The sequence below is a fragment of the Ictalurus punctatus genome, chromosome 24 (assembly GCF_001660625.3).
Source record: "Ictalurus punctatus breed USDA103 chromosome 24, Coco_2.0, whole genome shotgun sequence".
Lineage (NCBI taxonomy): Eukaryota > Metazoa > Chordata > Actinopteri > Siluriformes > Ictaluridae > Ictalurus > Ictalurus punctatus.
Window position 1 is genome coordinate 13,474,406 of NC_030439.2, and position 12,732 is coordinate 13,487,137.

The window sequence follows — 12,732 nt, forward strand, 5'->3', positions numbered from 1 at the left end:
TGGTTTGGCATTCGCAAATACGTTCTCTCTTTACTACCCCACATGACAGCATGAAATACCACATTTTTCTATTCATTCCTCATTCATTCATCCCCTACCACTATGTGCCGCAGCAGCAAATATTACAACAATCCATCTCTAAACACACCAAGCCTGTATTATTATATACACACGAGATGCATCTGAAGTCATATGTTCATCACCCATAGGAAAAGTGCTGTTTATATAAATGAACAAACAAGCCAAGTCTTACCTTCTGATAAACTTCAAGTCATTTAATTTGAAAAGCAATCAATTAATCCAAAGGGAAGCTGTGGTGTTACACAGCTGTCAGAGGCTTGCTTTCTGTCAATTTTCAAGAAGTCCCCACCCCCCCCCAAGTATTATCTACCATATTCATATAATATCCAAGTTTACCAAGTTAAATTGCATCTATACACAGGGGTTTTGTTACGACCGGCACTCACTGGAAGACTACCTTACCCATCATTGTGTCTTGTAATAGGATAGGAGACGAATGTAAGTACAGTTTAAAGCTTTTATTAAAGAGACAAGCAGACAATTCCAAAACACAGGGCAAAAATGTAGTCAAAAAATAAGTGAGGAGTCAGGCGATTGGCAAACGGGCATAATCAGTACAGAGACGAGAATCAGAAACATGTGAACGAAAACAGCATCGCAAAACTATGAAGCTATTTTGAACAAAGATCAAAACGTCTCGGTAAAGTACTGGCAGAAAACACAGAAACACTCAATACTTCACACTGAACAAAGACACACGAGGGGTTTAAATAATTAATGTAATCAAAGAGAGATAACACAAAACAGCTGAAACATAACAGACAGAACCTATAACATAACAGGGGTGGAGATAGGACAAAAACCAAAACAAGGTGCATGTGTAGCTGTAAATAAAGTCAATGGCAAGGAAAACCTGGAAGCGCACGCTGTCGTGCTTTGGGCAGTCCTGAAGCATTCAGCTCGAGGGGAAATCTGTGACACATTGCTTGAGAACTACAGCAAACTACAGCAACTCAAATACAAACACCAGAAAAACACAGCACGTTTAAATCTTGCACTAAATTACAAAAATGTAATGTCTTTCCTGAATTTCCGATGAATGTTCTTGTAATTATAGGGAGAACTTTTGGATCCAATGTAATAGTTTGAAAGTAATAGTTTTTTTAAATTGTGTATAAAAATGTAATTAATGATTTAAGTAAAACCTTGTGTGCTTTATTAAACAATTTTGAATAAATGAACAAGATAATTCTAATTCTGTAGAATTAATCACTTTTAATATATCAAAATTTATTTAGCCTCATACACTGTTCATTACAACTAGCTGAAAGGACTATTGCTAAAAATAGAACAAAGAATTGAGACATAACATGGACTTGGACCTCAGGGCCTTGTGAACATGTCTGATGCATACAGTTATTGTAAAATCCATTAAAACATTTCATGTTAACAGACAAATTCTGCCTAAAAAATGCCCCAACCACTAGCTATGATTTATTGTTTATATCTGTTATTCCACTCTTCCTGCCTCTTGCTGTTTCATAGTATTTTAACTTGATAGATAAATTAGCTAATCACAATGAAAGCTTAGTGTTGTTGAACCTTATCTCTCACCATACTATAACATAATCTAAAGTAATTCTCCAGTATTCTGTTAACTAACTAGCTAGTTTGCTTAGTTTGCCTGGCCAGATGACTTTGCTAGCTAAATCAGCTAGATGGCCTTGCTAGTTAAATCATACACGCTGGCTCTATTTTATCTGCATAGATGACATTTAATACGTAAAGTGTGCAATTATGATAGCTAAAATTTAGCAAATGCTCAAAAGATATTTGCAACCTAGCTATCTAGATTACAATGTTGACTAAACTTGATAGCCAGATACTCAATTCAACAGATTTAAGAACTGAGTGATAGGTGGATTGGTAGAGGAAATACCATTAGCTGAATATTTTATGGCAATGCTATTTTCACAGTTTAAAAGGTTTTACTCCAGCAAGTATTTCTGTCAGAAAATAATCAGAAATGTTGCAATTTAGATGCCAAAATTGACAAACTAAGGAATAGTCCATCCATCCATCCATATTCTACCAGTTACTCCTTTTCAGGGTCACGGTGAACCTGGAGCCTATCACAGGGAGCATTGGGCACAAGGCAGGGTACACCCTAGACAGAGTGCCAATCCATCGCAGGGCACAATCACACACACATTCACACACCCATTCACACACTACGGACACTTTAGACACGCCAATCATGTCTTTGGACTCCAGGAATCCGGAGTACCTGGAGGAAACCCCCGCAGAATGGGGAGAACATGCAAACTCTGCACACACATCTGGCAGGACTCGAACTCCTGACCCTGGAGGTTTGAGGCGAACATGCTAACCATTTTAATGATACCAATGTAAAAAAAATAAACTGCCATGAGCTATGATGCTTTTGTGGGATCTTCAAGCTCTTAGAACAAGATCTTATATTGTAGAACCATTCCCCATCCCCCGCACTCTGGCATGATCTCTCTGGACTCCTTCGATATTCCTTCAGGTTTTTTATTCTTGTGATTCTATTTGAGGAGAGAGATGTTCCTGTACTGCTTTCAGCTATACCCCAACAGCTAATAAATTGTTTTCTGGGTTCCAAGTAACAATATTTGTTTTCTGGGTTCCAGACAAGTCTTCCCAGACACCTTTAGGGGAAAAAAACCCCTGAAACTACTTGCTGAAAACTGGTGTTGTTTTGCTACAATCCATGTTAGAGGGTAAAGAAGAACATGGTGCAAATTAAATATCTGTTTGAGACGGCTTTTCCAATTACCGAAAGTGTCAAATGTCAAGATAGGCTCTGTAATAATAGCTTCCTGAGGCTTACCTGAGTTGTCAAAAGTGGGGTAGTCTGGACAGTTCTGAGAAGCATAAGATCCAGCAGGAGTTTCATCCCAGCACAGCCAGCCATCCCAAAACCGGCTACAGTGGGAAACTAGAAATAAAGACATTGAAAACTGATTTAATAAAAAGCAACTTCTCCCCAGGCGTAAATGTGAGCTCAAAACCAAACTTGCATACTGCTAAATGTGAGCTTTAGTTTGTCAGGTTGTACAGGGTGGACAAATCACTAGTTTGTGTGCTGGGATGACAGAGTTTGTGTCTGTGCTATTAGTTTTTAATTCATAGCTACAAGTAAGAGTGAAGTGAGTAGCACAGCTGCCTCACAGCTCCAGGTTACTGTTTGTGGGATTTTTTGTTTGCTTGTCTGTTTTGTATGTTCCCTCATTTCTGAACAAGCATGAAACCATTGTTTAAACCCTTTCCAATAAAAATCTGCAATGCTTTTTTGAATTTTACAAAAATATTTTTTAAAATGCAGCCTTCTGAAAAAGGGACTCTATATATAGTAGTGAGAATCAAATATTTCACTATGTGAAGGGTTTTCCAAAGCTGCCATACATATACAGTTAATGTAAGGAATAAAATGCGTCTTATTCTACCTGTTTTATTGCGTAGCCCATCTCTGCTCAACAGCTCCAGGCATTTATACTGAGATTCAGTCATGATCTGGCGTTCCCCCTCCATCACCCCCATAGCAGGAGCGAGAGAAAAGTCTGTGGTTGGTTCGGCTTTAGGCTCCGCTCCACCAACAGTGGTTATCCACTGTAAAAAGAGAAGCACTGTTGATAGACTGCATCAACATAGAAAGTCACATTGCATGTGGCAGATAGCAAACTGGCATATGTTCTGCTCTTGATAGAAATGACAAGAACAAATTTGGTATAACCAAATCACATTCCTTCACTACTGCATTGAGCACTAAAAAACTTTTGAAATTTTGAATCTGCAGGTTCTCTCTTTCAGCCATTTCATACTTCAAAAGCACTTCAGATCTTGTAAAGCATGGTAAAGCATGCTTGTGAAGATAGGAATGGTTCATAAACACAAGAGCTCAGCTAGAGTCATCATTGTGTAGTTCAGAGTGGCTGAGATGAAGCCCAGATTTTTTTCTAAAGCAGATAGATAATGCTCCTTCTGCAATGCTTCAGATAGCATCTGTTGTAGCGGCATCTGGCATGAGTCATCACACTTATCTTTCTGAAGAAAGATGATAGGTATTTCAGAAGCAGCCTGTCTGTCTTCCTCTTAATCAATGCATGTAAATGAAGTCAAAATATATTACCCACAAGAATGTTGCATCCTCCTGTTCTCACATCTTAAACGCTGTAAAATGAAACATATTTGAGAGATTTTCTGATGTCCCATGTAGCAGTTTAGCAGCCGTACATATGATGTCACTCCAAACATTGAAGTAAATGACGTCATACATACGACCACCAGGCCACCACTCATGTCAGCTCAAAGAGCCACTTCACCTCTCAGCAAAACTTGATCTTGAATACTAAATCACATCACATCTACTCAACATGTTCCACAGCAGACCTACACAGTGGAAAAGCCAAACCTCTGCAACCAGACCACTTACCATTTTCTGCAAATTTGACCAAAATCATTTCACCAACCATCCAAAACAAGCAATTATTTATAGTATACATCAACATTTTATCACACAAGTCTTCATGATTCACACTATGTAATAGGTAAGACCTTCGTATGCATACCTACCATTGGCTTCAAGGTTTCTAAAAGCAGCAACGAAACTGCCAAAACCAATAACTGAAATGTCATAGTTGTGCCAAGGCCACTTCTGAGCTAACCAGCATTTAGACAGCTGTTCTTCTGTTAAAAGCTAACAAAAAAATAAACCAAAAATACATTTTTGAAATGCACAAGAACACCATTAATGCTGCATTTTAATTTCTTTGAGAATGTAGTGGTTGAAAAGTATTTCTATTTGTCTTTCCATTAGTCTGATTAAGACGCAATTAGAGCGGTATTTATAGACAGACAGACAGGCAGAGAGACAGACAGGCAGGCAGACAGGCAGACAGACAGACAGACAGGCAGACAGACAGACAGACAGACAGGCAGGCAGACAGACAGACAGACAGGCAGGCAGACAGACAGACAGACAGGCAGGCAGGCAGACACAGACAGACAGACAGACAGATAGATAGATAGATAGATAGATAGATAGATAGATAGATAGATAGATAGATAGATAGATAACAGTAAATAATGGTGACAGAAGCCCATTAAGCAAACCTGAATAAAACACAGGCTGTGTAAAAGCACATTGATTATGCTTGAAAGAGGAGAAGTGTGTGAGGACAAGCACTTGACATTTTGGGCAAAGTGCTTCCCCTCCTGCCAGATCGCTATACACCACTGTCACACTGTAAAAGAACTGATTATATCTGGAGGGTTTTACATTTTCCATATGAGACCTGCCTACTACACCATTGACACTAAACAGCACACTGGAGAGATTGTACCTGGAGTCATTTTTCTTCATCATTTTTGGGGGAGTCATATCATATTTCTGAACAAATTGAAGCAATTAGTGTCTGATGGAGTACTGAAATACATCAAATTAATCTCTTTCTAGGCACAGATTTGCAAAGTGGAAAAATGGAGTGAGAAAACTGGCCAGAAAACAATTTACAGGATTTGAGACTTGAGACAGTGTGAATTCAACGTCGGTGTGAAAAAGACTAGACTGTGTTCATACAGTAAATGTCCGTCTGCAAAGTACAACATTTTATTGTGTATGGGGAATGCAGCTATGATGGGAAACTTTTTGTCCCTATCCTATCAGATTATAGTATATTTCTGAAATGTAGTAGTTTTTATTCATTTTAGAAATAATAATTGTTATTATGTTAATCTGTCCCATTTCCTGATTGCACCTGAATCTGACAAGACATGAACTAACAAATATAATCTGATATTATGAAAAATCATACAAACTTAAACAAACAAGTGTGATGTGGTTGGATTTCATACAACTAACGCTGCAAGAAAAGCTATGGATACAAAACCCTCCCCTAACCCTAAGCTTAACCTCTGTATCTTTTGATACAACTTAAGTTAAGCAACTAGATATGAAATTGCAATGCTGAAAAAAACTATGAATAAAATCTTTCCATACTCACCAATACAAACGACATTAAAAGCCTGTAGATACCTTTCCAACCCATGCTCTGAGATTCTATCTGTCTGAAAAGACAAGAAAGAAAAAAGTGTTTGGCGGATATTAGGTCCAGGCTTACATAAGATTTGCTGTTTGATTTATTGTGGAGTTACTGTTTGTGTGGAGTTTTGCATGTTCTCCTCATTTCCTCTGGGTTCTCCAGTTTCCACCCACTTTCCAAAATGATGCCAGTAGGTGGATTAGCTACTTTAAATTGCCTCTAGGTTTGAATGAGTATGTAAAAGTACATGTGTGATACCTTTCATTTGACTGGCGCCACATTCAGAATGTATTCCTGCCTCACAACTAATGCTCGCTAGGCTCTGGATCCACTACAATGACCAGGATAAAATGGTTACTGAAGATGCATGAATGAACCAAACAATTAAACTATCAACACTGTGTTATCAGCATGATGTAAATTTGGTTTTTCACAGGCATTTGGCTTCCTGTCAAACTGCCTTTCCCAATGGATCTTTTTAGTCACACCTTGTAAATCCACTTTTTCTGAGATAATTACTTTGCCGCGTAACCGGACTCCCTCAGTGCGTGTTTGCTTTCAGCACCTCAGCGGGTAGCACCGCTGATGGACACAATCCAGAAAGCTGGATCCACTCTGCCATCTGATACAGCCTCTAATCGACAAGAGTCAGAGGTCTTATTCCCTTTGTTAGTTTGTCTGGGAATAAAATTGTATATTACCATAATGTGCAATTCATCTTTACACTCACACATCATTTTCCAAACCTGTACTTTTGTGTTGCTGCTTTTTTTTACTCTCAAACCTGTAGTGCAGATGGAATTTTGGCAACCAGGCACAAAAAATATCAAACTTTGACTAATTTTAACTCTGTTTTCTGAGAGCACTTCAGTACACTGAAACAGTTTCATTAACGGAAAACGGATTAATGGAAAAACACTTTTTGTAGTGTTCTTTCCCTTAGGACAAAATGAAGAAGATGAAGTAATTTACTTTATACAAACAGAATTTTAGACTTTAATTTAACAATATCCCAAATAAATGTGCTAATGTGTGTGTGTAACCTGAAAGATAAATACTTGTTGTGGGTCTTATATTTTATATATATATATATATATATATATATATATATATATATATATATATATATATATATATATATATATAAAATAGAATATCGTGGGAAAAGTTGCACAGTGAAATGTGAAATGTACACATTTCATCTTGATGATCATGATATATGAAAATCTCAAATCCAGCATCACAAAATATTAGAAAAGAATTTATATAGAAATGTCAATCTTCTGAAAAGTATTTTAATTTATGCACTCAATACTTGGTAGGGGCTTTAATCCTTTTGCACGAATTACTGCATCACTGTGGCATGGCATGGACACAATCAGCCTGTGGCACTGCTGAGGTATTCTGGAAACTCAGGTTGCTTTGATCACACCCTTCAGCTCATCTATATTGTTGGGTCTGGTGTCTCTCAGAGATTCTCTATGGGGTTCAGGTCAATCAAGTTGGCCGGCCAACAAGCACAGTAATGCCATGGTCAGCAAACTAGTTACTACTAGTTTTGGCACTGTGGACAGGTGCCAAGTTCTGCTGGAAAAGGAAATCAGCATCTCCATAAAGCTTGTCAGCAGATGGAAGCATGAAGTGCTCTAAAACCTCCTGGTAGATGCTGCATTGTCACTGCATTGACCAACACCAGCAGATGACATGGCACCCCAAATCATCACACTGGACTTTAAGTAACATGGATTCTGTGCCTCTCCACTCTTCCTCCAGACTCTGGGACCTTGATTTCCAAATGAAATGCAAAATTTACTTTCATCGGAAAAGAGGACTTTGGACCACTGAGCAATGGTCCAGTTCTTTTTCTCCTTACCCCAGGTAAGACTCTTCTGACAGTGTCTCTGGTTCAAGAGTAGCTAGACACAAGGAATATGACACTGTGACAATTTTGTATCATAAAGTCTTTATTCTATTATTTTGAGATTTTTGATTTCCATTAGCTGTAAGCCATAATCATCAAGATAAAAAAAGGCTTGAAATATTTCACTTTATGTGTAATTAATCTATAATATATGAATTTTTGAATTAAATTACGGAAAAAATAACTTTTCCACAATATTCACATTTTTTAGATGCACGTATATACTGTATATTGTTAGCAAATGAGTATATACTTTTGTTTTGTTTTATTTTTGCAAATTATTTGCCACCTTTTTACCCTGACAATCGTTGAAACCCTCAACAAAATTTTTTCTATAATGGAGAACTCTCAGCACCTGCAGCGGGCCACTTTGAGGAAGCAGAGGAGCTCCGTCAGTGACTGACTTATACACCTGTGCAGCAAGTGAGGTCATTTGTACCCAAAGCAAGAACACTTTATAATGAGTCAATTTCCTGCCAGAACAGCACCAACCTCTCACTGTCTGTGTAGCATTACAGCATACTAATCAGTAATATAATAGTATTAGGTAAGAAAAAAAAACTTTACCTTATGCTATAACTTGGTGTACCACAGACACCCATTTGCACTCTTTGTAGATTTGTAACTATCCTAACTATTTATTGTACCTATTCACACCTAGGATTGGACGCCAGTTCATCTCACGGTATCACATGATCTGCCTGTGGAGGTTGGTGGTATATAGAGAACCAGGAGGAAACCCGCACACACATGGGGGAAACAGTCAAAAAAAAAAAAACACAGTTAGTAACCTGAGCTCCCAGTCAACCCCAGTGCCCTGGAACTGTGAGGCAGCAACGCTACCCACTGTGCCACACGATTTAATTTTTTGCATGATGGAATTTTTGTTGATAAATTTTTAATAGAAGTACAGATTAATTGTTTCACCCGGAAATCATGAAAATGTAAAACTTTGCATGTCATTGCAGATGATAAATTATGTACTGGGGATAGAAGTTTTTAAACAAACAAACAAACAAACAAACAAATAAACTCAATTTTAACCCAGAATTGGATGCTGGGAAATGTACCTTAAAACATTTTTCAAAATTCACTGAAGTGTGCCCTTGTAGCAATGACTCGCATTTAGTTACTATGAGTGTAGGTCCTTAATTGGCTCCAACTTCTCAAAGTTTTCATCTCTGCTGTTCTGTATTCTTTGAAATAAACTTCTTGCACCCTACACATTATTCATTACTGTTAACAAAGGTTGTAGTCTATGTCAGTATTGTGTACTATATTAAAATGTGGAATGCTTCCTGTGCATCCATCATAGGTCTCAAATAAAGAAACTATAACAGACATATAAGGTCTATGATGATAAAGGATCCAGTCAGACTGTCTGAACTAGAGTTTTTTGTGAGTTTTTTGTGCTCACAGTTGCAGCATTGCTTGTCTTTTACCTTGCAGCTGAGGACTCATTATAGACAGCCTCATTAGAGACATACTGCTCCTTTTCATTTCCGAGATAGTATTTGAGGATAGAGAAATGACAGTGCCGCTCACATCAGTATCATCTCTCAGTTACGAAAATGTGGCATAAGTGAATTGCCAGTCATTAAAGTCAACTGTGATGGAATGCCTAGGATGCACAATGGCACAAAGAAAAAACAGCACACATTATTTAGAGATGAAGATATCCAGCTTAGTGTGATTCATCCCCCAAAGGTCAAAGCACTGTGATGAACCTGACAATAAAGACAGGGTGCCATCTACTTTGTGTCAGTGTTTAAACCCTGCAGTTTTTCTTTGTGCCCCAGCATTAAAGCTTTCTAGGTGATTCATCTAACATATGTGTGTTTGGCTTGATGTTTGAGTTTCTATTTTCCATTTCATACCCCGAGGCAATTTCCCCATCAGAAAAGCACCATTATGGTTGGCTTAGAGTGTTTGGGTGCATGAAAATTCCCCATCCATTAGCCGTGCTGCCGCTGACCCTAAAAAGTATAGCACCTGTACAGCAAAGAGCCATTAACCAGCTTTAATAGGTATGACATGTATATAGCCCAAAAATGGAACCAAGCATTCTCAACAAGTAGATGGGAAAATGCATTCAATGGACTGTCCATAATTCAGCAACCCAATTACTAAGCGGGACGTGCGATGCTCTCTCCCAGCAAAGCTATGCGTAAGGGCTCGATGCACTTATTGTAGATCAAGTGCAGGCACATACAGCTGTGCAGTGTTTTAACAGCATCTAGTACCCTTCCAGCTCAGCATCAACACTCATGATGGGACTGAGAGAAGAGCTGTCACTTTTGGATGATCCCATATTGCCTCAGATGAGATACAGTGATAAAGTTAATCGGAGATGAAGAGAACTGATGGTTGACTGCTGAAGCCTTCACATGGCAGCTACAGGAATTTTCAGATTTCCTGAACCATTACTAGACCACAATATGACAAATGATTGATAAGGTGTGACGTTTTTCCATTAAAGAAAGACATTTTCTGTCCTAATGCTGGTTGGCTAGGTGATGAGTTGTCCAAAGTGCATTTTGCCAAAACAAGAAACCCGTCTGGAAGCATTACTACATGGACAAAGAATTGTCTAAAATTGTCCAGTTGAAATGTTCAGATCCATTTTGTAATGATGTGGCTTTTTCCCCACACATGGCAATGGTGCAATTTCAGCTCTCCTTCTATAGGAGTGTGTCAGTTTCATTTAAAGTGATAAGGAATTCTATCACCAAGCTGCTCAGCATCCCATGCAATGCACAGTGGACTTTCTCAACTTTATTATCTGATGACAGATACTATTTCACAAGAAGGTTCAGAGAGCAGGGTGATGCTGTGAAGAAGTGATGCTGAATCACTGCTGTTAGTCAGGGAAGCCTTCAAGTGAAAACATTCACAGTTTGGTCAACTACAATTGGACAGAGTGATAATTTGTGTTGCTTTGGCTTAGTTTTCTAGCATATGGTGTTTAAAGTGAAACGGTGCTAAAATGCTACGTTTGCCAGCTATAATTAGAGTCTATGTACATCCACATCAGATGCATATTTTGTACACTTTGCTTCTATGTTATGCAGAAAAAATTCATCTAGACCTTGGGATTATAAAGTTCTAACTGGTAATTTTGTCATTTTAAGATATTGAGCAATAATGAGGTATATATTTGTTAGGGTTTCCTCCAGGTTCTCAGGTAGGTGTTGGTAGGTGGATTGGCTATGCTAAAACTGCCCTAGGTGTGAACATGGGTGTAAATGTGTGTGTGCATGGTGCTCTGCATCCCTTCAAGGGTGTATTCTAACCTTATGCCCAGGGTTCCTGTAATAGGCCACAGAACTCTGACCAGGATAAAGCATTTGCTGAAAATTAATGAAAGAATGAATGCATGAAAACTTATCACATACACTCAGTGGTGAATTTAAGTCTTGTTGACAAAAAGATAGAACTATTTTAATGCCAAAGATATCAAATTCACATCTCAGAAATTTCAGCACTACATTTGTGTTGTTAGGACATTTTCATCAGGTTGTTGGACAAAAGAAGTGACAGTAAAGTAGGACAACATGTTAGACACATAGGCACACACAGCATTACGGGTGAGCTGCACCAAAACGAAATCGATTAAACACAATTTAGAAATGTTTAGAAACACAAAATAGTAGAAATGTTCAGTAGAAATGTTCAGTAGAAATGAAGCTGGAGATTGTTTGTTTGAGCTGAAATAAAAAAAAGAAAAGAAAAGAAATAAACACAATTTAGATCTATTCAACGATCTGTTGTTTAGTTTTAAGTCTTTGTAGAACTCTTTTGTTTCTGAAATCCATCTAATATATATTGCCATTTAAAAAAGCCACATCATCTGCAATAAATTAAAATGAATACTTAACTGAAATTGAAACGTGAGTTTGAAGTAAAGGAACAACAGAGTTAAAGTTAATTAAAATGTACCACATAAGCCAGATTAAAGTTTGGCTTCAACAAAATATGGATTCATTTTAAATAAGGTTTTAAGTTTGGTGCAATTGAATTAATAGATAAGGTTTTATTAAATCCATTTTAGTTTAAACTTATTTAAAGCAGATGATTTCAGAGAACTCATTACTGTTGGGTATGTGAAACATGGTGGCATAAGGGTCCGAGAGCAAAACTGTCTGATTCGTCTCTACAGATGACGTGAAAACGCATCAGAGTGAATTCTGATGTGTACAGCACCATCTTAAATGCTCGAAGCCGGCCAAATGACTGAAAATGTGTTTCACCTTGCAGCACTATAATGACCCAAAGCACACTAAAGCAACTTATGAGCTTCTCAGGGTTTAAGGGTATAATGTTCCTAACTGTCCAAGTCAGTCAATCATCCCAAATTCCATTCAGCATGCATTTCACTGAAGACCATGGGTGTTCTGATAACGAATATAAGATATGCCTTGAATACAAATAACATTGATAATGTTATCATCACTGATATCATGATTTGATCCTGTCTACTTGAATAGAGGGGGCAGGGCTTTTATCTCTATGATATTTGACAGTAATTTATTTATTAAATTACATCTCCTGACATACTGTACTGTATGTATGAAATGACTACCATTCCAAGGTTTACATAAACAACCTTAAATATTCTGCATTTAACTTCACTGTCATAGTTCCATTTACAATCTAATGTGCCAGACTAAAAACGATACAGTATAACACAAATTACACAAAATGTTT

General features: G+C 37.7%; 1 protein-coding gene across 1 annotated transcript in view; it reads right to left on the bottom strand.

Moving 5' to 3' along the window:
- Positions 1–12,732, bottom strand: part of calcr (calcitonin receptor) — a 56,644-nt gene that overhangs the window by 25,228 nt on the left and 18,684 nt on the right. Inside the window, exons 2-4 of the mRNA XM_017455177.3 lie at positions 6,066–6,129; positions 3,510–3,672; positions 2,894–3,001 (exon numbers count right to left, since the gene is read on the bottom strand). Coding sequence (XP_017310666.1) covers positions 2,894–3,001; positions 3,510–3,672; positions 6,066–6,110 — 316 coding nt within the window. The 5' untranslated portion in view covers positions 6,111–6,129. The remainder of the gene's footprint in view (positions 1–2,893; positions 3,002–3,509; positions 3,673–6,065; positions 6,130–12,732) is intronic.